This window comes from Boleophthalmus pectinirostris, unplaced genomic scaffold (genome assembly GCF_026225935.1).
Source record: "Boleophthalmus pectinirostris isolate CB_2022bp ecotype Guang Dong unplaced genomic scaffold, ASM2622593v1 HiC_scaffold_18, whole genome shotgun sequence".
Taxonomy (NCBI): domain Eukaryota; kingdom Metazoa; phylum Chordata; class Actinopteri; order Gobiiformes; family Gobiidae; genus Boleophthalmus; species Boleophthalmus pectinirostris.
The window spans coordinates 15,969,479-15,997,402 of NW_026571133.1; the positions used below are offsets into that span (position 1 = coordinate 15,969,479).

General features: G+C 37.3%; 3 protein-coding genes across 3 annotated transcripts in view; 1 reads left to right on the forward strand and 2 right to left on the reverse strand.

Annotated features, from left to right (window-relative positions):
* The window catches only part of utp20 (UTP20 small subunit processome component), a 30,064-nt gene extending 17,020 nt beyond the window's left edge, over positions 1-13,044 (reverse strand). Inside the window, 29 exon segments of the mRNA XM_055154203.1 lie at positions 75-218; positions 1,101-1,309; positions 1,893-2,059; positions 2,528-2,653; positions 3,697-3,782; positions 4,178-4,268; positions 4,595-4,768; positions 5,385-5,643; positions 5,820-5,899; positions 6,043-6,119; positions 6,240-6,407; positions 6,726-6,788; positions 6,864-7,014; positions 7,248-7,353; positions 7,881-7,969; positions 8,165-8,218; positions 8,220-8,312; positions 8,503-8,685; positions 8,899-8,972; positions 9,171-9,305; positions 9,706-9,858; positions 9,960-10,115; positions 10,409-10,546; positions 10,628-10,709; positions 10,961-11,149; positions 12,071-12,203; positions 12,284-12,350; positions 12,437-12,517; positions 12,852-13,044. Coding sequence (XP_055010178.1) covers positions 75-218; positions 1,101-1,309; positions 1,893-2,059; positions 2,528-2,653; positions 3,697-3,782; positions 4,178-4,268; positions 4,595-4,768; positions 5,385-5,643; positions 5,820-5,899; positions 6,043-6,119; positions 6,240-6,407; positions 6,726-6,788; positions 6,864-7,014; positions 7,248-7,353; positions 7,881-7,969; positions 8,165-8,218; positions 8,220-8,312; positions 8,503-8,685; positions 8,899-8,972; positions 9,171-9,305; positions 9,706-9,858; positions 9,960-10,115; positions 10,409-10,546; positions 10,628-10,709; positions 10,961-11,149; positions 12,071-12,203; positions 12,284-12,350; positions 12,437-12,517; positions 12,852-12,902 — 3,579 coding nt within the window. The 5' untranslated portion in view covers positions 12,903-13,044.
* A 3,633-nt stretch (positions 13,045-16,677) lies between these two features.
* Positions 16,678-24,599, forward strand: slc5a8 (solute carrier family 5 member 8). The gene is made up of 17 exons (XM_055153238.1): positions 16,678-16,911; positions 17,161-17,280; positions 17,690-17,755; positions 17,863-17,914; positions 18,807-18,874; positions 18,972-19,010; positions 19,519-19,634; positions 19,709-19,849; positions 20,215-20,344; positions 20,513-20,601; positions 20,729-20,838; positions 22,308-22,375; positions 23,580-23,666; positions 23,743-23,954; positions 24,108-24,211; positions 24,309-24,397; positions 24,477-24,599. Exons 1-17 carry the CDS (start codon positions 16,678-16,680, stop codon positions 24,582-24,584), a joined length of 1,833 nt encoding a protein of 610 aa, XP_055009213.1. The 3' UTR covers positions 24,585-24,599.
* Positions 24,339-27,891, reverse strand: LOC110161440 (zinc finger protein 62 homolog). Its single transcript, XM_020926180.2, has 6 exons — positions 27,493-27,891; positions 27,307-27,409; positions 26,762-27,231; positions 26,459-26,682; positions 26,335-26,393; positions 24,339-26,119 (listed from the first exon to the last, which is right to left on the reverse strand). Exons 1-6 carry the CDS (start codon positions 27,728-27,730, stop codon positions 24,907-24,909), a joined length of 2,307 nt encoding a protein of 768 aa, XP_020781839.2. The 5' UTR covers positions 27,731-27,891; the 3' UTR covers positions 24,339-24,906.
* Positions 27,892-27,924: the final 33 nt, after the last annotated feature.

Genomic DNA, 27,924 nt, shown 5'->3' on the forward strand with positions numbered 1-27,924 from the left:
CAAATCCGAGAAACTTATTTAACCACTCTAAATCACTGGAATAAAATCATATTTCATTACTTCAGAGAGATTACCTGAGGCCAGACCACACCGACAAACACTGCATCCAGTTCATCTGGAGTGAAATTGTAGAAGTCAAAATTGTCAAAAAAGTCGAGCATCCGCAAAACACCCAGTCGCCTCAGGTTCTTCAAAGGGCTGATGCATCCAGCACGCAACTGGAACAGCAAACAAACACAACTCAAAAACATGTTAATGTTAAGCAATATCATGTTTAATTACTTAAGTATTACTTTATTTATTTATTTGATTGGGACTGAGCACGTTAATGAACAAACATGACACAACATGAATGTGAACACATCGGATTGTGGCCTAAGGGTAATTTCCATCCGTTGTCCCAAAGGGCTGGAGTCACAGGTGATCAAACAATAAAATACTGCACAATCCACTCATTACACAGTTCCTATTACTGCACAGTCCAAGATACTGCACAGTCCACTCATTGCACAGTTCCCATGATTTTGCGGTCAATTTGGCCATACATACAATACATGCAAATATGTGTCCATAGAAGATCAATTAAAATCACAATGCAACTATATATGGAGTACATGTTTGGTTTGACCATAAGCAATTTTTCATTTGAGCTTTAAAAGAGCTATATGTAGGGCATTCTCTCAGTATTAATGGAAGACTATTCCACAGATACATTTTGACCAAAGGTGGTCCGTCTGTGGGTTATGACCAAGTCACCCCTGGTGGTGGTGCGCGTGGTCCTTGGAAGTGTCTGCAATAAAGATACCCATCTACCTACCTATCCATTTTAATTATAATTAAAATACAATAAATTTTGTGTACACAATATATTGTATAAAATATAAATGTTTATATCAGATTCTTCACTGTAGACATGATCATAGTAATGTTAAAGGTGGCTTAGCTTAAAATGTGGTAAAATTTAGTAAACTCATAATTTTAAGTAACTTTGGTCACTTTGTAATAAAATCAATTGGCCAAGTGCCTAAAATATTGTACTGAAATGTCCTTGAAAAATAAAAGCAAGTTTTCCAACACATAGAGTGACACGTTGTCCCCACCTGTTCCCTTCGGTCAAGCAGCGTGGACACAGAAGCGGTGACACAAAGGAGAATCTGCAGGAGTTTGGGCAGGTACGAGTGGATGAGATGTCCAAGTTTGTCCATCACCACGGTTATGATGTTGAGCAGAGAGTGCACACGTCCCAGAGGAAGGACAGCACCTACATCTGTGTCTGCTACAGCTCGCTCCACTGCCTCCACACATGAACCTGAACAGAGAGACAACATTCAGTTATACTTTACAGAATTTTGGGGCATAATCCCACATAGGCCCCTTTTCATATAAGCAAGTTGTAAGAGGGACCCTGAGACAACAGACTCTCCCCCCTCTCCATCTATCTAGCTGCCCAGACATTGGGATATGTCTATATGATTTTATAGTTCATTATTTTTACTTTATTGCTTTTATAGACATACAGATAAATCGCAGAACGTATTACATCACTGTCAAATGTATGTGTACATTTTGAAATATGGTAAATATGAAACGGCTGTTGTGCACCTCTAAATGAGTTCACTTTTGGTCAGTATGATATAAGAAAGTTGGACAATGATTAAGAGCAAAGTGTGCGCAGTGTTGGCCACTGAAAGGTCAGATAACAGCAATGCAAACAAAATGGATTTGCTAATGAATATAACACTGTCCTGTACTGTCCTGTACTGTACTGTGCTGTACTATACTATATTTTTAATCACATACTGCACCTATTATTTCATCTTCATTATATGCTCATTTAAGTCAAAGCATTTATATTTTATGTTTTAACTTTTAAGTACTTGGACCCACAGTACCTTGAGAGTGGTGGGACAGAGGCTCCAGCAGCAAGTTGATGAACATGCCCAGCTCCTCAGACTGACAGCCAGCCAGGAAGCGCAGGATGATGGAGGAACGAGACGCAGCACTGGCTTTCCCCTGGAACTTACTGCCTGCTTTGGTCCGGAGCCGGCCAAAAAGCAGCCTGTCCAAAAATATAATAAATATTCTAATATATAAAGTGCTCAAACATCTCTTCTTGAGGTTTGAAGAGAAAAAAAATTGCTGCCTGAAGTGCGGCAAAGATGAGTATATTCTGAAGACTTTACATTCACATATAATGGGACCAGCTTTTGATTGACTGTAGCTCATTTGCCAAGATTTAAAGGTGTCTTGTGAGCTTTACGCCATGTTATAATGTCGTTACCTCATCAAAAAAAATTGAGTTGTATTTTGTTTAATTCACATATGTTTGAGTAATCCTTTATTATTGGTCCATCTACATCTCCAAAACTCAAAATGCTCTGTTATACCCTATGGCACAGTTTTCAAATTAACAGCTACCTTTTACCTTAATTCAGTAAAAATGGGCAATTCCAGGGCTGAAATCATCAGATCAGAAAATAGTGAACCTGTAATCTCTACAATGACAAACTGAGAAATGATCCTTTACCTCATGAGCAGTGGGATAAGTTTTGCCCTGTGTGAAGAGTCCACAACCCCAGTCTCCTCTGAAATGTTAAAATGAACAATCTCCTCTTTGAAATGTTTGTCATTCAGGAGTCTCTCAAGGTTCTCCCTGAAAAACAAACAAATACTCAATTATGTCAAAAAATATATTTAAACTGTAATTAACCCACTTGCACTGTTGTTCTGTCCTACTGTATATTTTGTACTGTACAAAGTCTGTTTTTACCTTATTTTAATACATGGCCTTTTTATTTAATCCTATCTTATATTATTATTATTAGTTTAATGTTGCACCATAATGGTGAAAAAAATTCCTACTTTGTGAATTTTGAATTAATTTTTTTTTAAAAAGGTCAGTAAATGTCCAGCAATTAGAGAGAGCAAGAGATGATGATTAGGTAATACATCTGTACTTTTGCAAGAACTGCTTTTTGTCCAAAAATGTAAATTAATATGAAATACAAATATATTTTTTTCTGAATTCCTAGAACTTTTCTATACGTAACATTGAACTGTCCTGTCTGACACATTGTTTAAATGGGTCAGTGTGTCACTGTAAACAAAGGACAGCAGAAATTGTAATATAAACCTCCATGTCTGTCCTCAAATGTATCCACAGTTACCTGATAACATTGAAAACCGACAGCTGAAAGAAAACTATGGCAAAGTCATCACTGAACTGAAAGCTAGTAATCCTGTAAGCCCCTAAACCTCCTGTAATTCAGGAAGGATATAGATGATTCTCCCAATTCATCACCAACAGGAACAATGGACACATTCAGAGCAGAGAGGAAAACATTGTACACTGTTGGCTGAAAGTTCTACACAGGTGAAAAGTGTGAATTGTAAAAAGTTGTGAAAAGACAAAGAACAAAATGTAGATATAATAAATTTAAAAAAAGTACTTGGAAGATGCAAACCTATTCAAAAGCTCATACAAGATGTGGGCACAAATTTATTCCATTTTTATAGCATTCACTAATATAAGTATTGGTTTACATCTCAAACTGATACAGGATCCGAAATACCACTTTTGTATCTAAGCGCTAAAAATGATTTGTATTCAAAACTAAATTAATGTTGCCCATAACTCATCTATATTGCTTTTTTTCGTATATTATTAAAGTATTTTTTGTAAACTGTTTCTCTTACTTGTACGGCACAATGTGGGGGTCTTTGTATGTGAGGACACACTCTAGTGCTACCTGCTGAATGTGCTGATCCTGGTGACAAAGCAACTAAAAAAAACAAACAAAATATAATATTATTAATCGAACTTAAAAGGTGCATTGTGTAACTTTTCTGGTGGAGGGTCTGTCAAATGCTTTTCTTCATGGAGTTGTTATTGCTTTGTCTGGAATGTTTCACAATATGGCATTAAGCCTATCTATCTTCAAAGAGACCAAAGCAGACCACAAGTTACAAGTCATATCTATTGTGAGGCAACCCCGCTCACAGTGCCTGTTTTTATAGGTACTTGGTATTTTTTAGCTATATACTCATACTGTGGAACATTCCAGGCAGAGTAGTAACCCCTCCATTAAGAAAAGCAGATGACAGACCCCCAACAAAAAAGTTACATAGTGCACACTTAAGGAAAAAGCCAATTTAACAAAAAACAAAATTGTTATACCTGATGATAGAGCTCACTGAGACTGGCCTCCATGTACAGTGAACGAGGATTGGTGAATTTGGCAAACACTTTCAGATGAGTAGTCAGCTGTCTGTAGAAAGAGCAATAAAAATGCATAGATAATTACACAACATCTTGGTAGAATTTACATTCAAATCTTAATTATTTTTATTTTGTGTTATTGTACTATTATTTATTTTTTGATGTCTGATGTGCTGTATGGCTTTTATTTTAGTTCTATTGTAAGTGTGAATGTGGTACATGTACGTCCTCTTTTGGCCAGTTTTTTTCTTTTGCTATGGATCATACCTGGACGACTGAGGGATTACAGATATATCCACTCTTGTCTCTTGTCTGCATGTTTTTTTCAGTAGCTAAGAGGAATAGAAATAAAAAAACAAAACAAATCTATCTTACTTGGCAGCAGCTCTCCTGGGTAAAGTTTTTTTCTGTTGTTTTCCTTCCTCTTCCTCCTCCTCCTGCTCCTCTTCCTCATCGACGACCATTGCTGTTTCTGAGAGGGCTTCAGTATCTCTCTTTCTCAAGTCCTGAGTCGGAGCCACCAGCATATCCGCACTGTAAAACTCATTCCTGCAAGAAAACAGTTGTTATTTTTACATAATTACTTGCTCTGTATTTGAATACACTGATTTAGCCCTTTGTTTTATGTGACAGAAATATCATCATCACATCACAAATAAAGAAATCTACTGCTTGCTACAGTGACAGTAGTTTAGTTGGGCAGTTACAGTAGTTCTACATTATATATTACTTAAAGGTGCATTGGGTAACTTTTCTGGTGGAGGGTCCATCAAATACTTGTATTGCTTTGTCTTCCAATGTTTCACAGTATGGTATTAAACCTTTCTTTCTTCATCGAGACCAAACCAGACCAAGTTACATGTCAGATCTCTGAAGAAGCACTCACACTCACACTCAGAATGCCTGATTTTCTACATATTTTTGAGCTGTAAAACCACCTGTAATTGAATAAATGTAAGATATAGCTGTTTAATATCATACTGAGGAACGTTCCAGGCAAAGCAATGAAATATCCACTGAAACAAGCAGCTGGCGGACACCTTCAAACCAGCTCTGCTTATCTCAACAGTTTCTATTATTAAGTTGTTTACACTGGGCCATAACTATATATCAGAAAACAGTATGGGTGATAGATAGGAGTTTTATTATAGTATTCATGTCTAACCTGACAAATCTTAGCAGCAGTGGGGTGAGCTCTCTGCTCCGTGGTTCAACTCTGTCAGGAAACTGGGACATGGCTTTCCAAAGGAGACTGCGGAAATTTGGAAAGTCCGTCCTGTCATTGGGTTTAGAGCTTGTCTTCAGTTGCTCTATGAATAGCACCCCCACATCACCACTTTCTATACAGTCACAGCCCTGTTCAGACTGGAGAGTGGAGTCTGGGGTTTCAGTATCATCATTGTCAGTGTCCTCCATCTCTTTCTCTGTTAAAGACAAATAGTAGAAAAAAAAATCTGGGCTCAATACAGTAATACAGGCACTGATTGTGTACTTATAATCACTGGAGAATTTTATATTTACAGAAGTATTTCTCACAAAAACTAAACACATAAAGAAAGTGACAAAATAGTATAAACATTATTTGCATTTAATCACAGACCTGCCAGTGTAGCCACCATTTCCAACTGTTCATGGTAGACTCTCCAAAAATCTTTGTTGTCCATTCCTCGGGCATGGCTCCTGAGAACACAAACAAAAACTACATTAGAACTTTCATGCAATAAATTAACTGGGGAATAGGCATTCTGCTCTGCAATTTATCAATTACATTACTGGATTCATAAAATAGTATTACCAGGAAACTGAAAAACAAATTTACTCACACAATGAGCTCAATAACTGCATCCCACAGTGGTCTGAAATTTACAAACAGCATTGCTATCAGATATCGCAGAGGCACCTGGAAAAAAAGAAAAATTTTATGGAAATGGAAAAGAAATGAGTTAACGTGATTCAAACAGGCATACTTAAATAATGGTTGATAGCATTTGGTATAACAGTGGTCTATATTTTGTTATACCTGTGGGAAGGTGCCAGTAGGTCCCATGGGGAGGCTGCGCTGGACCAGGTCATGTCTCAGTTTTCGGAGGTGGAGCAGTTTCTCTCTGTAGTCCTGAACTGAGGCTGGGACCAGTTCAGCCTGAAGACAGATCGCAAACACACACTGTGCCTCCACACTCTCCTCTCCCTGGACACAAAGTAATCACAAAATAATCATAATACTAATAAAAAAACTTTACTTTAATATTATTTGATATTTTCTAACACTCAGGAAACGAAAAAAGACAGTCAGCTATTCATTTTAAGATGAACTGAATTGATATTAAGTACATTTTTGAAAAATGATCATATTGATTACAAAACCAGACATCACCCCCTATAAATATGATGTTTCCGAGCTGTACTGTAAACCCTCAAATCAAAGCACAATTTAGAGTAACCAAATGGAACCACATGGAAATCAATAACTTATACATGTACAGTTTTGTATAAATGTGTGTAGTACCTCAGCTGGTGCAGGTAAATTTGCCTCAAAATGGGAGAAGATCCTCAAAGTAAGCAGGCGGATCTAAAATTGAAAAATGAAATTAAATGGATTTATACAATTATTCAGGTACTTCCAGATATACTGAACAAGACAAACCATGGAAATGTTAGAGGATAGGTTATTGTGCAGAATCTGGTACAGCTGCAGCAATGCATCGTGGGAAAGATGATCAGAAACCCCACTCAAGGCCAGACGGGTGAAGTACAAGTCTCCCAGAAGAAGGCAAGAGAGGTCTGTGGGAAATTTCCTGTGGTAATAAAGAACATAAAAGCTTATATTGTGGTTTAGTGTCATTTATTTGTCATTATAGTTGGTCTAAGTATGTCAAGGTAACTGATTTACAGCATATGCAATACACAATTAAAATGCCTTTGTCCAGTTATTACACCTAAATATTTGGGTAATTGAGCTTAATCATGTATATATTTAAATATATTTATGAATATATTAATATATAATAATTAAATACAGAAGCCTTACTGTAGGATAGAGGTGATCTTATCCACTGAGATCAATGAAAGGACATTCGCAGAGTTGTCCACTGTGAGGAGGCAGCTCAAAGCCTGTCTGGCCACAAATAACCCCGCTGCAAAGACATAAAGAGGACACTGGTCAATATAGTTTGGAGAAAGATAACTAATATTACAACTACTAATATTACTACTGTTACTAACTTCCTGTGGCTCAGAGAATAGACTTTAAAGCGGCTCTGTTTGTGTACAAGTCTCTCCATGGCCAAGCACCAAAGTACATCTGTGACATGTTAGTGCCATATGAACCATCTCGCACTCTGTGGACCTAAGAGACCTCAGGAACCCGCTTCCAGCGGGTGCCCAGAGTCAGGACTATACACGGGGAGTCAGAGTTTCAGATTCATGCATCTAAAACCCCGAACAGATGCTGTTTAAATCCAGTCTCAAAACAGTTGTGTTGAGCTGTTTCTTTAACGTTTCTCTCGCTTTTAAATTTTATGATTGTTTAAGTTTTGATTTTTATTGTATTGTGTTGTGATATTAATGTATTTCTTATTCTGTAAAGCACTTTGAATTACTGTGTACGAATTGTGCTACACAAATAAACTTGCCTTGCCTTACAATATAAAAAAAAACAAACCTTTTCCCAGTTTATCTGAATCTATTTGATGGAGTAGATGGTTCAAAAAGGCTGTAACAGGAGGAAGCACTGATGCAGCAGGCAGTGGTCTATGAGGGAAAAAAAAAAGATTACTACTAATTACTAACTAGCTCTAATTCATGATTTACACATTTTATTTTGATCTAAAAACAACTGTAAAACATAAATATGCTATAGGGATTAATGAATTGTTAAAAAAGAACCATTAATGCATTTAAATGGTTTATTGAAATTTCCAGTAGATCTGTGTGAGTTGATATTACCTGAGGTGTGGCAGAAGCACCAGCGCAGCCCATAGGTGAGACAGGTCTGTGATTGGCTGATCTGTCCTCGGGAAATTTGACCAAAGAAAGAACCATTTCCGGTACAGCAGGGGGCTCTAGTGTCGTGCTATTATCATGTACATCTATACTGCCACAAACTCTGCATTTAGTGGAAAAAAGTGGCAACATTATCCATTGTATATAGCTTTACAACAAATCCTTTTCACTTTTCCTCCATGGTTTACTCTGTTTACAATGTATTTATACTTGCATATAAAAATTATTCTACAGTAGACATACATGAAATGACCTACAGAAGTTAAAGAGGGAATAGTTACCCTGTTGTCTGACCCGTGAAAAGCAGTGGGTATGTCTCAAAAGCCAGGGACCCATCTGTGGGGGGTGGTGCTTTGGCCAGAATCAGATGGACCATTACTTCAAGACCGGAGCGCAACGACTGGGGTTCACCTGAGGTCATGAGCCCAGCAGAGAAGCGCAGGAGGCTGGGCAGGAAGAGCTGAAGGAAAGGGCATGAAAAGGTTTATGTTTTAAGGATAAAAAGAATACACATGATGCTCAAAAATATTCCTGTGATAAACTAAAAAAGTGATCATCTAACTCACCAGTTTAATATATAATGACATTTTTTAGTTGCTTTAGATTAGTTTAGTTTACTTATTTGAGCAATTTACAATAAATGCTGAAAAACAAAGCAATATAATCACTCACCTGTTCGAAACTGTTTCATGGTGAACATTTCTTTGGTGAACTCTAGGATCAGATCTTTGTTGATGTTACTGTTCAAAACCTACAAAAAGAAAAAAAAACAACATACTGTACAGTTGATCATTTGTGCATAAATATAGTTTATTGATTCATTCTGGACCTCTTTAAACTACTATGGGGATTATCAAGATTAGTCCTGATCATATATAGTGTACAAGTATACTTAATCCCTCAGTAAACTGAATATTCAGAATTTCATATAATTTCATCTATTTCAGACCTTCTGAATGGTTTGCTGAATGAGAGCATTTGGTAGTGTGACATTCTCTCCCAACAGTAAAGACGAGATAATCTGGAGAAGCAGACGGAAGCAAGAGGCTGACAGAGAAGGGCACTGAACCAACTTTAGGACCACCTGTGGAAAGAAAATAACAAGTGTTTATGACCTGTTTATAACAACAGTAATAGAACTTCATGGGGAGGATAAAATATGGGCTGCAAGATAAGAGGAAAAATGTTGTATTTAAAACACAACAGAAGCTAAACCAAGACAATAACAAGGCAAAAATTAAATCTGAAAAAAAAAAAAAGAAAGAAAATCATGATTTTTTTTCTTTCTTTTACTTAAATAATAAGTTTGATATTTCTTATTCTTACTGATATTATATATATATATATATATATATATATATATATATATATATAATATATATATATATATATATATATATACATATATATATATATATATATATTATATATATATATATATATATATATATATATATATATTTATTTTTTTTTTTTTTTTTTACCTGGCAGACCTCCTCTGGTTTTGTGACCTTGGCTCCATCTCTGTGTGACACCAGTGTGTGGAAAATGAACAGCAGTCGCTCCAGTTGGTCTATCGCCTCCTCTGTTTTGTCCCCCTTAGCCTCAACTACACCATGGACCTCAGCTATGCTGGACTGTAAACATTGTGTGTAAAATGTGGTAGTTATTATCAAAATGATTTAAATACCACAAGAAATAGACATCATGATGAACCAAATCAGACTAAAGTGCTCACTTGTAAACACTCAAACATAACCAGGAAGTGTTCTTTGTTCACATGATCAGCGGCAGATTGAGCCATTTGATCGAGAGCGTCTCTGACAGTGTCCCAGGGCAGAGAGAGGTCAGAACAAGTGGTGGGTCCCAGTTTACGCAGGGCCACAGAGAGAGCCTAGAGAAAAAAAAACATTATATAGACATTAGATGCTGCTCTCCTACAGGTTCATCTTAAGAACAGATAGCGCTTGTTTGATGACAGTTTCTTCCCAACTCCAAAACATAGTCCAGACAGCCACTTTAAACATTCTACTTTTTTGTCATAGAGGAATAGGCAATACCACATTTTTGGTATCAATATAAAATACTTAGCGGGGTTAACAGGATCTACAATCCTGTAAACATATATTGTATGTTAACAGGATTGTAGATAAAAAACAAACAAATACAAAATCACCATGAACTCACATTTGCAGTACATGAGTGAAACATGTTTCTAACTCCTTTGCACATCTCAAACAGCAGCTGCCCTGTCCCTTCGGCTTTTTCAGGATGCTGTTGTAGATCTGAAAACACGTGATTGAGGAGGGCATCAAAATCAGGAACCTGTGGAAAAATAAAACAAATAGTGCTGTAAACCCAGTACAATAAATAAAGACATCAAGTATAACAAGAGTGTCACTGTACTTTTCTCATCAGAAAGGAGAAACTCTCTGCAGCAAACTTTTTGATGTGCTCCTTCTTATGTGCCAACAGTATGCTGTACAAACTATATATGGAAAAAGAAATCTATGTTAAAAAGGACACAGGGGATCAGTTAAATACCATTTTACCATATTATTAACTTCTACTGTTAGAAGAACATTTGTTTTATTTAGACAAAACAGCCTGACTACAATATTTACAACATTTTTAATTTTAACAAAACTAAAACAAAATTTTGCTAAATTGTTTACATTGCTTTTCTACATTGTTGTATTTTTGCTTGCATAGTCTACTAGAGAATGCATTGATATTCACCTATAAATGTTGACCATGTCTTTAACCATGAGTCTCCACAGATATTTGTAGAGGTAGGACAGACAGGTGAAGGCCCACTCCAGCAGCTCTGTGTCTTTGGTGTCCAGGAGAGCTGTGATCAGGAGGAAGAAGTCTGGAAAGTGTGGATAAAAGTCTGCCTGCAGATCTCTGGCCAGTTGGACCACCAAACTGAAATAAGGAACACAGTATAGATAAGATTTTAACCACACAATGATTACATATAGTATTAAACAGAATAGAGTATGCATTTTTAGGTATTTATGCAACCTATATTGGAATCGCTTACATGTTTTAGGGGTAGGCAACATGGCAAAAAAATAATAATAACTAAAAAAATATATGAAATTATATCACAACCTTCTTAAACCAGGGCTTGAACTGTTTTACTGACTGGTCGCCAAATATTAAAATATCTGCAACCAAAATCCCAAATTGAAATTTTGGGTGTTTCACCTTAAAATCTGCTCTTGTACTTTAATTTTTTTTTTTTGTACATTTTCCTCCTCTAAACATAGCAAAGTTGAAGGCATCAGAACATAGGTAAAACTGCATGCATGCAATGGAATAAAGGTGGCTAACAAGAATGGCATACAATAACATTACTACAACTACAGTTAACGATATATAATTCAATTCAATTTAATTGAATAGTACGTTTAAATAATTTTCATCTGTCAGCTGTACATATACATTAAAGGTGCACTGTGTTACATTTCTGGTGGAGGGTCTCTGAAATGCTTTTCTCCATGGAGACGTTATTGCTTCATCTGGAAAGTTTCACAGTGTGGTATCCACAACAAGTTACAGGTCATATCTGAGGAGAGGAGTATAATAATGCCTGTTTTTCTAGGTATTTTTGAGCTATAAAACCACCTGTAAGTAAATAAATGTAAGGAAGAGCTGTTGAGTATCATCAAAGCTGCTTCAGAACTGAAGAAGCAGCTTGGATGAGGTGCGAAACGTCTTCAACCAAACAAATTTTTGTCCAGTCGACTAACTGAATTTTCTCCTCGCTATGGATTCTACCTGGGTGACTGAGGGATTCTCCTCACACTTACACAATGCACCTTTAAGACAAAGCATACTTACTCTAACAGTGGCTGGAAGGCGAGGCTGTTTTTGATGGCAAGATGCATCTTCAGACTCTCCACTATTGACTTTTGATGGAACACCAGCAGATTGAAGGACTGGCATTTGTTTGTGACCTCTTTCAGAAATGTGGCTGATAAAAAGGAAAAGAGGAGCTTGTCAATATTAACATTTATATAAAACACATTTTTGTAAGTAATAAAGTAAACATACTGAAATGATCTGTCAAGTTCAGGTCTCTCCATTTTGTGAGCCCTTCAAAAAAGTATGTCTCTACTTCCTAAATTGAAAACATAGATGAGGTTAGAGTTAAACAAATTAAAGTTTAAAAGGAAGGAGAGCAGTATATAACCATGGTGACAGTACCTCTGCATAGGAGCCTGTGTGGTCAATACGGTGAATCACATCGATGTTCACATTGGCAAGTCTCTCAGCAAAAGTGAGAAACTGTAAAGAAATGCCATTAATATTCACAATGGAGCACATATATAAAATACAGTACAGCAATAATGTGCTGCCATTTCACCCATGTTGATAACTCAACACGCTGATGTTACACAGCCCAGACAGCAGCTGTAGTATAAGATATTTTTCATCTGACCCAATGCATTAGCCAAAGCAGAAAGTAAACAACACAAGATTTAGCAAACATTTTGCCAATTTCACATTAGATATATAGGCACACGCCCTTGGACACAAAGTCGTGTAATTACTGTATAATGAAAGGTTTATTCGTGTCTCCAGTTCATTCTGCAGAAACAACATGCTTCAGTGGACTCACCCTGAATGTGTTTTCAGATTTATGATACGAGGACTTGGATTTGATCTTCATCTTTGCCTTTCTGTTTCAAACATTAGACAAACACGATGCTGCAGATGTGCGCGTGTGTTTTACATCTAAACGTTAAATCTTTGATTTAAATCGTTTCAAAACTCGGAGTGTTTACACACACGCCGACCGCAGGGCGCAGCCATGATGGAGAAAAGCATGCTGGGAAACCCTAGCACCACGTGCGCGACGAGGGCGAGATGATTGTTGCCGTATACTTCCGGTTTGGTTTAATATTGCAGTATTCAAATAAAAATGTAAATATACTTTACTTCATCGCTTTGTGTGTGCATGTAACATGCCCTTTATCTGTTCTTACTTTCACTTTCATCTTTTAGCTGATTGTCCTGAAATCTCAGTAGGAACAGAGTCATGTGAGCAGAGCAGACTGCATAAGACAAATAAATTATAAAACACATCCTTACAGCGTACACTGTTGGATAACTGCTGCTGTGACTAATAGCAACATTTAAAACGGTCGATTAGTTCATTAGTTTGGTTAGTTAGGATCACATACTTCAGGCCTTGAAGAATTTCAAGTTGTACAAGTGGTGTTTTTTTTTTTTTTTTTTTTTTTTTTCTTTTCTTTTTTACAACTGATGTAGGTCAGTAATTTTAAGTGCCTCCTATACAGAACATTCTGAACTTCAGACTGTGAGTTGATACTTTGAATACTTCTTGGTGACACGCTATACTAGTACAGTACTAATAGTACTGATATAGTAATTAGAGTGTGTTGTGAGTGGTACAGCCCTATGCATGAACAGGTGATTAGCCCTTGTTTGATAAGTTTTTTTTTTTTTATCATATACAATACGGCTAGACAATACCACATTTTGTGTTATCAATATAAAGTACTTCGGTGGGGTAATTTTTCAGTATTGATACTCCATACTAATCTAATCTCAAGGGTGAAGGGATTTAAATAAATATGTATACAAGGGGTTTCAAGTTGGTAAATTGTATGTTTATCCGGATTGTTAATATATATTAAAACAAAATATATACAAAAACAAAATCACCATGAACTCACATTTGCAGTCCAAGAGATGTTTCTAACTCCTATGAACATCTCAAACAGCAGCTGCCCTGTCCACTTGGCTTTTTCGGGATACTGTTGTATACAGCAAATTCAAAAGTGTTAAATTCATGGTGTTGGTGTTGTTGTGAGTAAAGTGAAGAAAATCCAGATATGTTTCAACATAGTCAAAGAGTTATTTCAACTATGATTGTGCTGTAGAGTAAAATAAGTAGTTGTTGATTCACAGTGTTAACGTTAAACACCTAGAGAGTGTCTATTTATTTGTTTTCTTTCTTGTGGGTCTTGCATTTATAAATAATATTTTTCTAAGGTGCTACATTTTTTCAAATTACCCTTCAACTTATTTATTTAAATGGTTCCTGTACACAAAAACAGACAGCTCATGCAACAGAATAACCTGCTTAATAGGAACAAGCAAATAATGATATATCCACCATAATATATTTGCTATATATTTACTTTAAAATTTTTATTTGTGGCTCATTAAATATTGCATAGTCTGTTCTGCAAGGTGGTTACTTGAATATGTTATATTTATTCTATTTTATATTTTATTTTACAGATTGGTATGGACACATTTCTTGCTGGTTGAGCCTGGACGGCCTTTCTACCTGTGACTGAAGTGGGAAGGACAAAGGTTTTTTTTTATTTCATCGTTGACCTGGCTGAATTTGGTGAACACTTCAAGGCACTTGATCGTCAGACTCTCACAAACTTTACACCTGTATTCAAAGAACTGTCTACAACATGGACATTGTATGTGTCAAAAGAAACCCCAAGAGTGAAAGACTGACTCTTGAGGTAAAAATTTTCTGTAATATTGTTTCATAATTAGCAGGACTGCCTCTTTTGTGAACATTGTTATTGTTAATATAATGGAGATTTTGTTTCAAACTGTCAGATATGCTCCTTGCATTTTTGGAGATGAGCATGCCTGAATCCCATTCAAAACAAGATCTTGATTCATCCATCAAGTACTTGCATTGAAAAATCATCAAAAATAAATGACAATCATTGTGACCAACTGTTGAGGGCACAGATAATTCCTGCTGTCAGTTGGATTTTGCAAAAATAGTACTGTGTCATATGACTTGTTTAAATTGTGTTGATGTGCATTATTTTAATGTAAGTTAAGATGAAATGGAATTTTGTGGTGGCTTTCATTATTTTACATTTGTAAAAGGGATTATGGACTAGAATGACCACAGCATTTACACTGTATTTAGTGAAGAAAGAGTTACTATTGAATAGTGAAACAAGAACACTCTACACTATTTCTATTTCATAAAGTGTTAAAACATAGCAATATAGAGTTATTAGTTTTTTACTATACACTAGTGTTACGACCCAGCTCGTTTGGGGTGAGGGAAGTAACAAAAATAAAACCAAGATGTAAAATGGAATAAATTAAGTAATGTTTAATTAACAGGAATGTAAAGGTAAATTAACAAAACACTAAAAATATACAGAAAACAACCTAAACTAAGAAACAGAACAACAGAATAAACAGAGTTTTGTGCCAGAAAAGGGGTCACGCAGGCTTACACAAAAACAAGTGGTAAAACTTAGGGACACACACTAAACTAAAACACAAGTTCCCCAAATTAAACCACATAAACCCACAAACAGAATCGAGTGACCAAATCAAAAAAGGCACTAAACTAAACTAAACTAAACTACACACACACAAAAAAAAAACAATACGGCATACTAGCCACCAAGGCCAGCAGCCCCGAAAAGGTGCTGGTAATCTCCTTAAATAGGGGGAGGTGGCTGCAGGTGAGGTGGGCGTCGACTTGCCCCACCAATCACAGACCAGGACTCCTGCAGCAGGAATTAGGAGAACTTCGCAAAAATCACACAGCAAATTAAACCTAAGGCCTGGGGCCGTAACACTAGTGTAAAAAAATCTAATCTTAGTCAGTGTCAAATTCAACTATGAGGTGTGTGGTTACATCACTTTACCAGTGTTGAGCCTTCTACACTTTGGAAAGTGTAGTTTTAACTAATTCTATTGTGCACTCCATCAACATATGAGCTGAATTAACACTTGCTGTGTAGAATAGATAGAATTGTTAATTATTAAAAAATCAATCATTGATTACTGAAAACTGGAATGACACAGAATGGCATACTTCAGGCCTTTGAGAATTTCAAGTTGTACAACTGATGTAGTTCAGTAATTTTAATTACCTCCTATTTACATTCTTTTTCAGAACATTCTGAACTTCAGACCTCGAAGGATACATTTTTTTTAAAAGACTGAGCTAAAATACTTATCTACTTTGAAAACTTCTCAGTGATACACAATGGTACTGACATAGCAGTTAGACCGTGTTGTGATTGGTTCAGCCCTGTGCATGGTCAGGTGAATGGCCCTTTATTCAGCCACTTGACTCACATTCACCTGCAGGACTCCAGTCCAGCATCTCTCTGCTTTTTTACACTCTCAAATCTTTCAGTAGTTTAGTTAGACGTAAGGGAGTCGGACTACCATTTTCAATATAGGACTACTACAACCACTTGTTGCTTTTTCCAGTGTAGGATTTAGCTCAAAGAATAATTCAGATATTTACAACCTCTGCCCGTTCAGTATGCATACTACTAAGGCATTTATTGTACCTTTTTATCATAGCTTGTAATTTGCAAATAGGCACCTGGCCATCTCCTGTTGGCGTTATCATCCCAAAACTCTATCTTTTACTTGTACTATTGCATTTTATTTTTTTCACAATCATGTCTGGGACCCCTCCAGTCTCCAGTTCCTTCGTGTTTGGGGACTATGTGGTTTTTGCTCTGATGCTGTTGATGTCTGCAGCTGTGGGGGTGTACTATGCCTGGACAGACCGGCACCGGCAGAGTTCTGGGGACTTTCTGATGGGAGGCCGGACACTCAGCGCTCTTCCTGTGGCCATGTCCCTGACAGCCAGCTTCATGTCCGCCATTACTGTACTGTCTACCCCAGCTGAGGTGAGTGCAAATCACAGGGTATGTTACAAAGATTTACAATGTAATTTTATTAGGTATAATTAGGTTGCACTTTCATATTTAAATGCAAAGTAAAAGCACTGATGTTTGACTGTATAAAAACTTGCAGGTTCTAACAAACCATTTCCATGAAAATAATGAAGACTGTATTTTCAACAACTGATTTACCAGTATCTTCTTATGTAAATTTCCTGCCATTAATGCCAGTTGTTGTTTCCTTCTTTGTTATAGGTGTACCGTTATGGATCCATTATTGGCTTTTCCTGTATTTCTTATGTGTTGGCAATGACAGTGACATCTGAGATCTTCCTCCCAGTTTTCTATAGACTGGGCATTACAAGCACAAATGAGGTGAGTTTATCAATTAAGTAATTTCTATTGTGGATCAATAGTTTGTCTAAGTTTTTTCTAACTGTGAAAAAAAAAAAAGAAAAAAAAAAAAAAAAGGCAATAGTAATAGTCATATCTGTGTAATCCCTTGTCCTGGTCGGCCATAGTAAAGAAAAAAATAAATTGGTGATAGTTTGTTGTTTGGTAGTTTAATATATATTTATTTTTTTAATATATGGGTACTTGTACATATTTAATAACAAAAATATTTCCAGAGTACATTTTCATTCTTTGGTGCCATGGTAACCCCCCTCTCTCTCTCTCTCTCTCTCTCTCTCTCTCTCTCTCTCTCTCTCTCTCTCTCTCTCTCTCTCTCTCTCTCTCTCTCTCTCTCTCTCTCTCTCTGCCTTGTTTTCCGGCTAATGTGAAGTATTTAGAGCTGCGTTTCAACAGAGCCACTCGTCTTTTGGGTACAGTGTTATTCATTGTGCAGACTGTGAGTCACTTTTCCACAATATCAAACCAAAAACCAAAGAACCAAAACCACAAGAGATACCAGAGACAGTGAATAAGGTGTGTATTTCCCATTTTCTATTTTTGCAGGTGCTTTATACTGGGATAGTTATTTATACCCCTGCCCTAGCTTTAACTCAAGGTAAGCTGTGGTCATCCTATTGAAATGCATTTGGCTCATTTTAAAGGGCCCATATTATGCTACTTTCTTAACTATGTTATGAACGTTTCCACATCACAAACATACCAGGAGTTGTGTTTTGTTTTAACACACAAATCCTACATGTTTAGGCTGCGTTCTTCTCTCAAACAGAAAACACTCTCCACTTTGCTCCACTTTGTTTTTAAACTCTATACACCTTCACTAGAATCATTTGGATAATTTCTGAACTGGAATTGCCTTCTCTACTAAATTAAATGTAAAAGGTAGCTGTTACTCTGAGACATCACAAGGCAGAAAAAAAATATTTTGAGCTTTGGAAATGTAAGTAAGTTAGTAAGTTTTTATATAGCGCTTTTCACAAACATATGTCACAAAGACACTTTACAAATCATTATTCATTCACTCCATACCCGGTGATGGTAAGCTACTATTGTAGCCACAGCTGCCCTGCAAACTGACAGAAGCAGGGCTGCCAATCAGTGCCATCGGTCCCTCCGACCACCACCAACACTCACACATACACCACTTTCATACTATGCAATGTGGGTGAAGTGCCTTGTCTAAGGGCACAACAGTTTTTGTGACTGGCGCCTTACTGTGGCACCTGATTTTCCCAGTTGTCTCCCATACAAGTACTGATGAGGCCTGACAAGCCGATATGGTGCATTGGAATGGCAGCTCTATAGACAGACTAATAATAGAGGATTACTCATGTATGAATAAAACATAACATAACTCCAGACATGTTTTTGAGGAGGTAACACTCCAACATGGCTTAAAGCTCACAAGAGCCTGTCGGTTACAGGTTACTGACTAAGACCCTGACTAATGGTTTGACTAATAAGTACATATATTATTGTCATCTGTGTAGTAACAGGAATGGATCTATGGGGTGCTGTTGTGTCCACGGGACTAGTTTGCACCTTCTACTGTACATTGGTATGTGAAGGACAAATTAAACATGACGCATATGTTTACAGTCTTTACCTTCCTTGTTTGCAATCGTACCTGTGTTTGGCTTTTATTATTGTTCCAGGGTGGTCTGAAGGCAGTGGTGTGGACTGATGTCTTTCAGGTAAACCACATGTTGTTACTCAGGTCTGTGTTTTTTTTTGTGGTCATCTTTGTTAGCTAATACAGTCATTACACAGTTGTGGAGAGGTGCTGGGTCTATTCTAGGTCATTTGCCTTAATTATAAAATCTTAAATCGTATAGTTAATCAGTAACTGGTAATTAATCAGTTACTGAAAGACCCGCATACTTGTAATTTAGAAAACAGATTAGGTTTGTAAGCGATTTTAAGTAATGTATGTGTACAGAAATAACTTAACAATGATAATTGTCTCAGCAAAATGTAATGTCCAGTTTCATTCAATTGTGACATTATTTTTAAAATGCTGGTAAAGCCCTTTCCAAAAATAAACTGGTGAGTAGCTTTGGTAAGTATAGCTGTGGTAAGTATAGTAAACATGAACAGCTACTGAAAAAACTATAGTGACAAACCAATCAAGATAACTTTGACATTCTTTACTTGAATCCTTCATATTAAAAATCTGATTTAATCTTAATGTATTGTCCACAGGTCGCTGTCATGTTGGCAGGTTTTCTCGCTGTCATTGTTCGTTCTGTGGCTTTAAAAGGAGGCATATTTCCCATCATCAAAGATTCACAAGAAGGAGGGAGACTTGACATGTGGGAGTACGTGGACTCTTGCACAGCAATTTAAAATATGATAATGTTACATCACTGTTTTGTTATTTGTGTTATTTTAGGTTTGACCTGAATCCTTTGAGACGACACACTTTCTGGACCGTTACCATCGGTGCAACATTCGTATGGTCCAGTATTTATGGGATCAACCAGTCCCAAGTTCAAAGATACATTTCCTGCAAAAGCCTCACTCAGGCCAGACTGTGAGTTAATATTGTATTGTTGAAGTCTGTTTTATTAATTACATGGTTAAAAGTAGTTTAGAAGTGATACCTAGTCAGTGATGGACATAACATAGCAAAGTAAAAGTAAAGTAAAAGTAGTAAAGCAGCATAAAGCATTTATTAATATCACATTTGAAGCTTTATTAGGTCTCAAAATCTGTACATACATTTTTACAAGTACATTTTTAGATGGGTACTTTAATACTTTTCTTGAGTAAATTTTTTCATTTGATACTTTTACTTGAGTATCTTTTAGCTCCAGTATCTGTACTTTTACTTAAGTTACAAAATTGAGTACTTCTTCCACCATGTACCTGGTTAGTAAATACGCTCTTTTCTTCCAGATCTTTGTATGTAAACCTGCTGGGCTTGTGGGTGATAATGTTGAGCTCAGTATTTGCTGGACTGTGTCTGTATTCTGTCTATAAGAGCTGTGACCCCTGGACCTCTGGACTCATCTCTGCCCCAGATCAGGTCTAGCCTATTATTCTGAAATAAATAAAAATGAAAAGCATAAAATCTGTACTGTTTTATCAACTGTAACAGTGATTGCAATAATAATACTTTTTATTTTGCTTTTCTAAAAAGTTTTCTTAGTCTATATTGTTATGAATGACACTTTATTTGCATTGTGTTTCACAGCTGATGCCATATTTAGTAATGGACATTTTAGGAGGATACCCTGGACTTCCTGGGTTGTTTGTAGCAGCAGCATACAGTGGGTCATTGAGGTAAAATTAACATCAAATGTTAATTTTAAATGCTTTGCTTAAAAGCCATGCATTTAAACTAATACATTTGCTTTCTAGACAGTTTAGTTTATTCTAATTTTAATTATTGTATTTTCTTTATTTGCAGCACAGTGTCCTCCAGTATTAACGCTCTGGCTGCAGTGACAGTAGAAGATTTAATCAAGCCAAATACAAAACTGTCAGAGAAATGGCTGTCCTGGATTTCCAAAGGACTCAGTGAGAAAACTATTATCTAAAACCTTAAAGAGTCATTTTATTTGTAACCAGTGTTGGGAGTAATGTATTATAAAAGTAATGTATTACAGTAATGCGTTGATTTTTGCTGTAACGCAGTAATGTAAGGCATTACAGGGGGAAAAATTGTAATATTTTACTCGGTACAAATGTGAGTAACGCGCGTTACAATGCTTTTTTAACCTGGATTGAAGTGGTGGGTTTTTCTTCATAGAAATTCGCTAAAATCACCGTGAAATCAGCAGCGGTGAAACGCCGGAGACGCGGCCGGATAGACCTTCAGGTAACCGCGGGTGAAAGGACCGACCCAGAACTCTACGCTGTTTAGACCTGGTTTAGACCTGGGTCACTTCTGGTTTAGACCTGGTTTAGACCTGGGTCACTTCTGGTTTAGACCTGGTTTAGACCTGGGTCACTTCTGGTTTAGACCTGGTTTAGACCTGAGTCACTTCTGGTTTAGACCTGGTTTAGACCTGGGTCACTTCTGGTTTAGACCTGGTTTACAGTCGTCCCTCGCTCTAAAGCGATTCACTTTTCGCGGTCTCGCTGTTTCGCTGATTTTTTGAATTTTTTTTTGTGCAATTTTGCATGCCTTTTGTTTTTAGTGTATGAACACGTATTGCGTTCCTCCTGCTGCGTCCTGATCGGCTGAAGGGACTCCTGTCTCCTGTACAGTACAGTACAGAATGTGTTCAGCTGCCAAATTTAAATAAATGTTCAATCTGTATCAGTGTGCTTCTGAAGTGCTGTATGTCTGCAAGTTTTCTCTCCGACAAAATCCACAACGTCGACGAAACGTTCTGCACCGACAAAGTCTCCTGCGCTCGCACCCAAAAGACAGAGGACGATGCAAACCATCGCACAAAAAGTTGGACTTCTGGACACGTTGAAGGAAGGTAGAAGTTACGCGCTGTAGCAGAGTTTTGCACCGGGTCTTGTACCCGTAAAAATAGTTGCTGAAATTAGGACCGCGAGCCCCCGCAGCAGGGTCCATAAAGCGCGATTGGGCGACAGCAGCTCTTACCTCCATGAGGTGCGGAGCAAAGCCGGTCCTTTCTCCTGCGGTCACCTTCGAGCCCGTCCTGACAGTGAGTCCTGTTTTAGTCCTAGTTCAGTTCTGGTTTAGTCCTCCTCTTCAGTCCTGGAATCAGTCTGAGGTTAGTCCTGTTATAGTCCTGGTTTAGTCCTGGTTCAGCTCTGGTTTAGTCCTGGTTTAGACCTTGTTTAGTCCTGGTTCAGTCCATATACGGCTCAAAAGTTCAGCTTTTTCGCAGTTATTTTGGTGAGAGTAACTTAAAGTAATGCAATAGTAATGTAATGCCTTACAATTTAAATGCAGTAATATTGTAATGTAACGAATTACTTTGAAATGACAGTAATAAGTAATAAATAATGCATTACAGTTTTAAAGTAACTTGCCCAACAGTGTTTGTAACCACTGTCTTTTACAGGCTTATTGTATGGAGTCTTGTGCATTGGAATGGCAGCACTGGCTTCTCTTATGGGAGGAATTTTACAGGTAGAGATATACAGTTAGTAATAACAATAATAACAATAATTATAGTAATAAATCTTTATTTATAAAGCACTTTTAAAAACAAGGTTTACAAAGTACTGTACAAGCAGCAATGAAAAATAAAAAAGCATAAAAATAGCATACAAAAACAGACAATGATGCAAACAATCCAATTAATTATAATAATAAAAAAAAAAGAAATAGAATAAAAATAAATAAGAGAAAAAATCAAGCTAAAACCAGTTAAAGGAAGGAACACTGTTAAAAATGGGTTTTAAGGAGTGATTTAGAAGATAATACTGATGGTGTGAGCCTTATTTTCGGAGGCAGGTCATTCCAAAGCCAAGGCACCCAAACTGAAAAGGCTCGATCACTCTTCGTCCGGAACCTAGACTTCGGAACAGCTAACGGGGACCTGCCTGAGGCTCTAAGGCTGTGGGAGGCTCGTACGGGGTTAAAAGTTCTGAAATGTAACTTGGTGCCTAAACGATCTTTAAAGTGATCAGTAAAATCTTAAAATTGATTCTAAAACACACAGGCAGCCAGTGAAGGGAAGCTAAAACAGGGGTAATTTGTTGATATCTGTTAAATCCAGTGAGGAGCCGAGCTGCTGCATGCTCAACCAGTTGGAGGCGGGAGATGGATTTAGAGCGAAGGCCAGAGAGGAGGGAGTTGCAATAGTCTAGACAGGAGAAAATGAGCGTATGGATGACTTTATCTAGACCAGGGTGGGAGAGGATAGTTTGCTTTTGCTAATTGTGCAGTGGTGGAGAAAACAGGATTGGGTGACTTTTTTGACATAAAGGTAGAAGTTGAGGTGAGAGTCAAAAATGACGCTGAGGTTTCTGGCAGCAGGGGTGAGAGACCCCTACTGCTGAGACTACTGCTGATATGGTTGGTGGATTGGGGAAATTAATTAAAATGATTGAGATTAGGAGCTGTTGAGTTGTAGGAAGTTCTGTGCCATCCAACCATTTACATCACTGAAGCAGTTTAACACAGAAACCAGGCTCCCAGGGTTGTCTGGTCTCAACAGGAGGTAAAGGCAGTTAAATTTGTCTTATGATTAGACATTATGCTTATACTGCAACAGCCAATTAATTCATGGGTTTCAGCTTCCTGTTTATATGCAACATTTTGAGTACTTTTACCATTCCTCACTCTGAAACCAATTGAAAGTACAAATTTTGCTATTTACATTTAACAGGCTGCCATCAGTGTATTTGGGGTCATTGGAGGTCCACTGCTAGGCCTTTTCGTGTTGGGTATTCTCTGCCCCATTGCCAACTCAAAAGTATGTTTTAATTCACTTCAGATGTACCTATACTTTGTGAACAGATATAAACTGTTTTATTCTAACCCATTTCCAGGGTGCACTATCAGGCCTGGTTTTAGGTTTTGCCTTGTCTCTCTGGGTTTCCATTGGCTCCCACATTTACCCACCTCCTTCTGAACTGGTGCGCCCACTGCCTCTAACCACTGCAGGCTGTAACTTCACTGCAGAGATTCAAAACTGGACATTCACCATGGCCCCAACTGAGGCTATTTCAGTTACTACACTTGAGCAAGATATAGGAAGCAGGTGTGTAGATGTTTATTATCCAAACACACGCTTTGTCTCTGTCTCTTTCTCTCTATGCCTCCATTCTATTCACTTTTACCCTAAGCATCATATTTTACTCCACCGTCTTAAGCCCTGTTCTGTGTATGTCTCTCCGTCTCTCCGGTTTTCCAGGTCTCCTTTGGTGGACAAGTGGTACTCCTTTTCATACATGTACTTCAGTCCCATTGGAACCATAACTGTCATCTGTGTGGGGCTTTTAGTGAGCTTACTTTCAGGTAAAGAAAGCATTCAAACCTTGCTGTATATCCAGCAAAGATAACAGCCTATTAAATAAATTTAATTAAATGTAATTTCATTGCATGGTTGTTACAGGAGGAAAAAAACAAAAAGTGGAATCAAAGCTTACTATAATGAAGGAAGACACAACTTTATTTTATGTGTACAAATACATCAAACACAGAGTAAGTATTAGTAATAGTACATATTTCATAATACTAGTTACAAAAATAAAACAATGACTTTCTCTTGTAAACTTTTAAGGTTCTAGGCAAGAATGTACAACTGAACATAGCAAGCACCAGGGTCAGCAAAGTACAAGGAAAAACAAATCTTGCATTTGTTGATGTTGAACTGAACTCACCAGAATAAATGTATGAATATTTCCCTTCATCATGAGTACACCTACAGTGCTAGAGACATGATTCATATTGTATTTTGTAGTCTGATATTTCTATACCATATAATAAATTGTACAGTATCTGCATTTTTTCTGTAATTAACATATGCACAATTTTATTGCAAAATAGCACAGGCTACAAAACAGTACTGTTGTTAAATGTTCATTAAAGAATCTTCTGTCCTCACATAGTACATTTATTTAGCAGGTGAGTTCTGAGGCCTTTTGCTCTTGCCTGTACTATAGACATATGGAAAACATACATTAGTGTTAATGGGGAACTTAAGAATCCAGTCACTGCATGGTTTCAAGGGCATCAACAGCAGCCTGTTCTTCAGTCTGGTGGCTCTTCATGTGGGTTTTTAAGCAGTGTGGTTGTGTGTAGGCCTTGTCACACAGTGTGCACTTGAATGGTTTCTGCCCAGTGTGAGTGCTCAAGTGCATGTCCAAGTGTGATTTACGCGATGCTTTGTATCCGCACACTGTACAGGTGAAAGGCTTGATGCCAAGATGTAAGTTCATGTGGTATTTAAGATGACTAGCTAATTTAAACTTCACACCACATACGTCACATGTGTGAGGCCTTTCCCCAGAGTGTATCATCAAGTGTGCTTTTAATGCTCCTTTTAATAATTTGCCACAAACAGGACATTTAATGATGCGTAATTCATCATGTACTTTCTGGTGCATCAACAAAGTCGTCTTTGTATAAAATGTTTTGCTGCAAATGTCACACAGAAATTTTCTTTCTCTGTCAAAATGAATTCTTTCATGTTTTTTTAGACAAGATCTATTATAAAAATGTTTCCCACAATGTTTACAGCCGTGTTTCTTCTCACCAAAGTGAATCAGTTTGTGTCGTGAGAGACTTGAATGATCTGACAGATATTTGCCACATACATCACAAGAATATGTCTCCCCATGTATCTTCTTTTTATGAGCATAAAGCTGTGTTTTAAATGTAAAAGTCTGAGGGCAGTATTCACATTTGTAACTAGGCTTTTCTTTTTGATGAAAATTAATTTTTTTCCACATCTTGTCATTAGCAGAGCCGGTTTCACTTAACTCACAGGTAACTTTATGTTTCTGAAAAGTAATAAAGGTCAGAAAATATCTTCCACACGTGTCACAATGATGTAGTCTCTGGTGAGTTTCCAGGTGACTCTTGAGCTCCTCTGATGACTCCAGCTCTTGTCCACATACTCCACAGATGCTTTTGGGATTATCCAGGTGACAAAGAGCATGTTTGGTTAGGATTTTGATGGATTGGAATGCAAGGCCACACACTTTACATGAATTGGGACTAATCTGTGTAACTCTTTTCTTTCTGGTCTTTTTAGGCTTTGGAGAAGTGTTGATCTCTTCATCGTTTTGTTCTGGATTCCAGTCATCCTCATCTTCACCCTCTTCACTCTGAGCTGCAGATACAATGGAGCACAGGCCATCTTGCTCATCTTTCGATTTACTTGGACCCCCTGTTGCTGACTGTTGTTGTTCTTCAAGATCCCTGTGGGAAAAGGGAGGCACTTCAGTCATACATCTTGGACTCTCAAAATACCATTATTACCCAACAAACCTAACCTTACAAAATATACTTATTTATGAGTTATTTAACCAGACTTTTTTAAAAAATTGCAATGCAAGTTTTTGCAAAAAGGATAATATTTTATTTGATAGTGTAACAGTTACATAAAACAACCCCGTCACAAGTGTCATACTAACCTTATATTGGGTTTGTGATCATGGGATGATGTCGGTGTGTCACAAGTGTCGTTAATCTCCTTCAAAAAGTAAATAATTATCAGCCACAACAATTCTGTTTAATTGAAGAACTGAATTATCTTACCTTTGGCTGTATGTAAAAGGTAAGGTGTTTCTGTGCATTTCTGAAGGCTCTGTAAAGTTCAGCCTGTGTCATCCTTTTCACAGGATTAGAAAGTAATGTTTTGTTTCTGTCAAGCAAGACAGCCTCAAAAGGGTCTTCTCCAAGCTCGGGAAAGGTGGATCTCAGATGACTGAAGAAGTCAGGCTCGCTTAAGTTTTGTTGACACAAAATTGTCTGAGTTGGACCTTTAAGGACAAAAGTTGACACAAATGACAGTTGTTATTACTAGATAATAATCAGAAACATTTAATTTAAATATCTTACCATTGTTTGATAGATCTGTGTCAGAGCACTCCATCAAACCAATTCTAAGTTTAATCAAATGCTTTTTTGTCAAAGATTGCTGCCGTTTGCATTGGCTGGATATTATTTCTGTTTCTTCTTTTTTCTCACTGGTGGGGATGTTCAACATTTTATAACCCACTTTAACCAAATGATTTTTCTTTCCAGGTGAAGATCGCTGCGTGGGTTTCCATGCTTTTTCTTCTTTCTCCTGACGGTCAGAGTCTGTCTCGTCATCGTTTGATCTGTATCGCTTCGGCACCCGCCTTCTCCTTTTGACCTTCGTTTTTTGGGCATCATTTACCGTTTCATCGGTGAGATGCGTTTCCCCTCTGGCCGGACAAGGCACAAAAGAGTCACTGGCTGGATTTGCAACAGCACAATCGCTTTCTTCTTGGTCCAACAATGTTGAGCGTGTTGCGGGCTCACTGATAATACTATGCCCCTTTGTGCTGCATAAACATACAAATATGTTCAACAGCAAAATTTTACACGGAAAAGGCTATATGAATGAGAGAATTGCCAACCCTTTTCTTGACGCCCCATTGTCCTCATCTTTTGTGATAATTTTTTGCACATGTCTCACTTCAACGCTGCCTGAAGATACGGCTGGGGTGCAACTATTAAAATCTAGAAAAACAAAGTTTAAAATGTATGTAAAGTTAAACTACCTGTACCATCTATCATTAACAATATATGTATTTACCTCATACCTCTCCTGTTCAGATATACTCGAGGTTGCAGGATCGCGTCCAGTTGCCTCTTCTTAAGACTCAACTCCTGATTCAACAGCAAAACTTCATTCTCGTATCCAGCTACTGTTGTCTCCACCACAGCTAACACTTCCCGCACGGCTATAGTCATTTTCTCAGTGATTAGCGCCCTCAGTATTTCGACTTTTGAAAGTTCGCTCTCAGATGAGCCAACAACATAAAGCCCTACAGCCTCCATCTCAACAACAAAAACACGATCTACTAAATCACGTGAACGAAAACAACACTGCACGATGTGCGCCAAAAACGTGCGTTTCAGAAGCGTGCAGTGCACACGTAATTTTAGTCCGTGTGGAAACAATATAGGGGGGCACTTTTTGTGTTTTTAATGGATCACATACTCGTCTAGTGCTACTTATTTCACGTAATTTA

Coding starts and splice junctions, on each gene's coding strand:
- slc5a8 (XM_055153238.1), top strand. CDS start 16,678: ATGTCTGGGACCCCTCCAGTCTCCAGTTCCTTCGTGTTTGGGGACTAT. Junction 19,850..20,214: donor AGCCTCACTCAGGCCAGACT/GTGAGTTAATAT, acceptor CTTTTCTTCCAG/ATCTTTGTATGTAAACCTGC. Junction 20,839..22,307: donor CTGGATTTCCAAAGGACTCA/GTGAGAAAACTA, acceptor TGTCTTTTACAG/GCTTATTGTATGGAGTCTTG.
- LOC110161440 (XM_020926180.2), bottom strand. CDS start 27,730: ATGGAGGCTGTAGGGCTTTATGTTGTTGGCTCATCTGAGAGCGAACTT. Junction 27,410..27,492: donor AGTATATCTGAACAGGAGAG/GTATGAGGTAAA, acceptor TTGTTTTTCTAG/ATTTTAATAGTTGCACCCCA. Junction 26,683..26,761: donor CACAGATCTATCAAACAATG/GTAAGATATTTA, acceptor TTGTCCTTAAAG/GTCCAACTCAGACAATTTTG.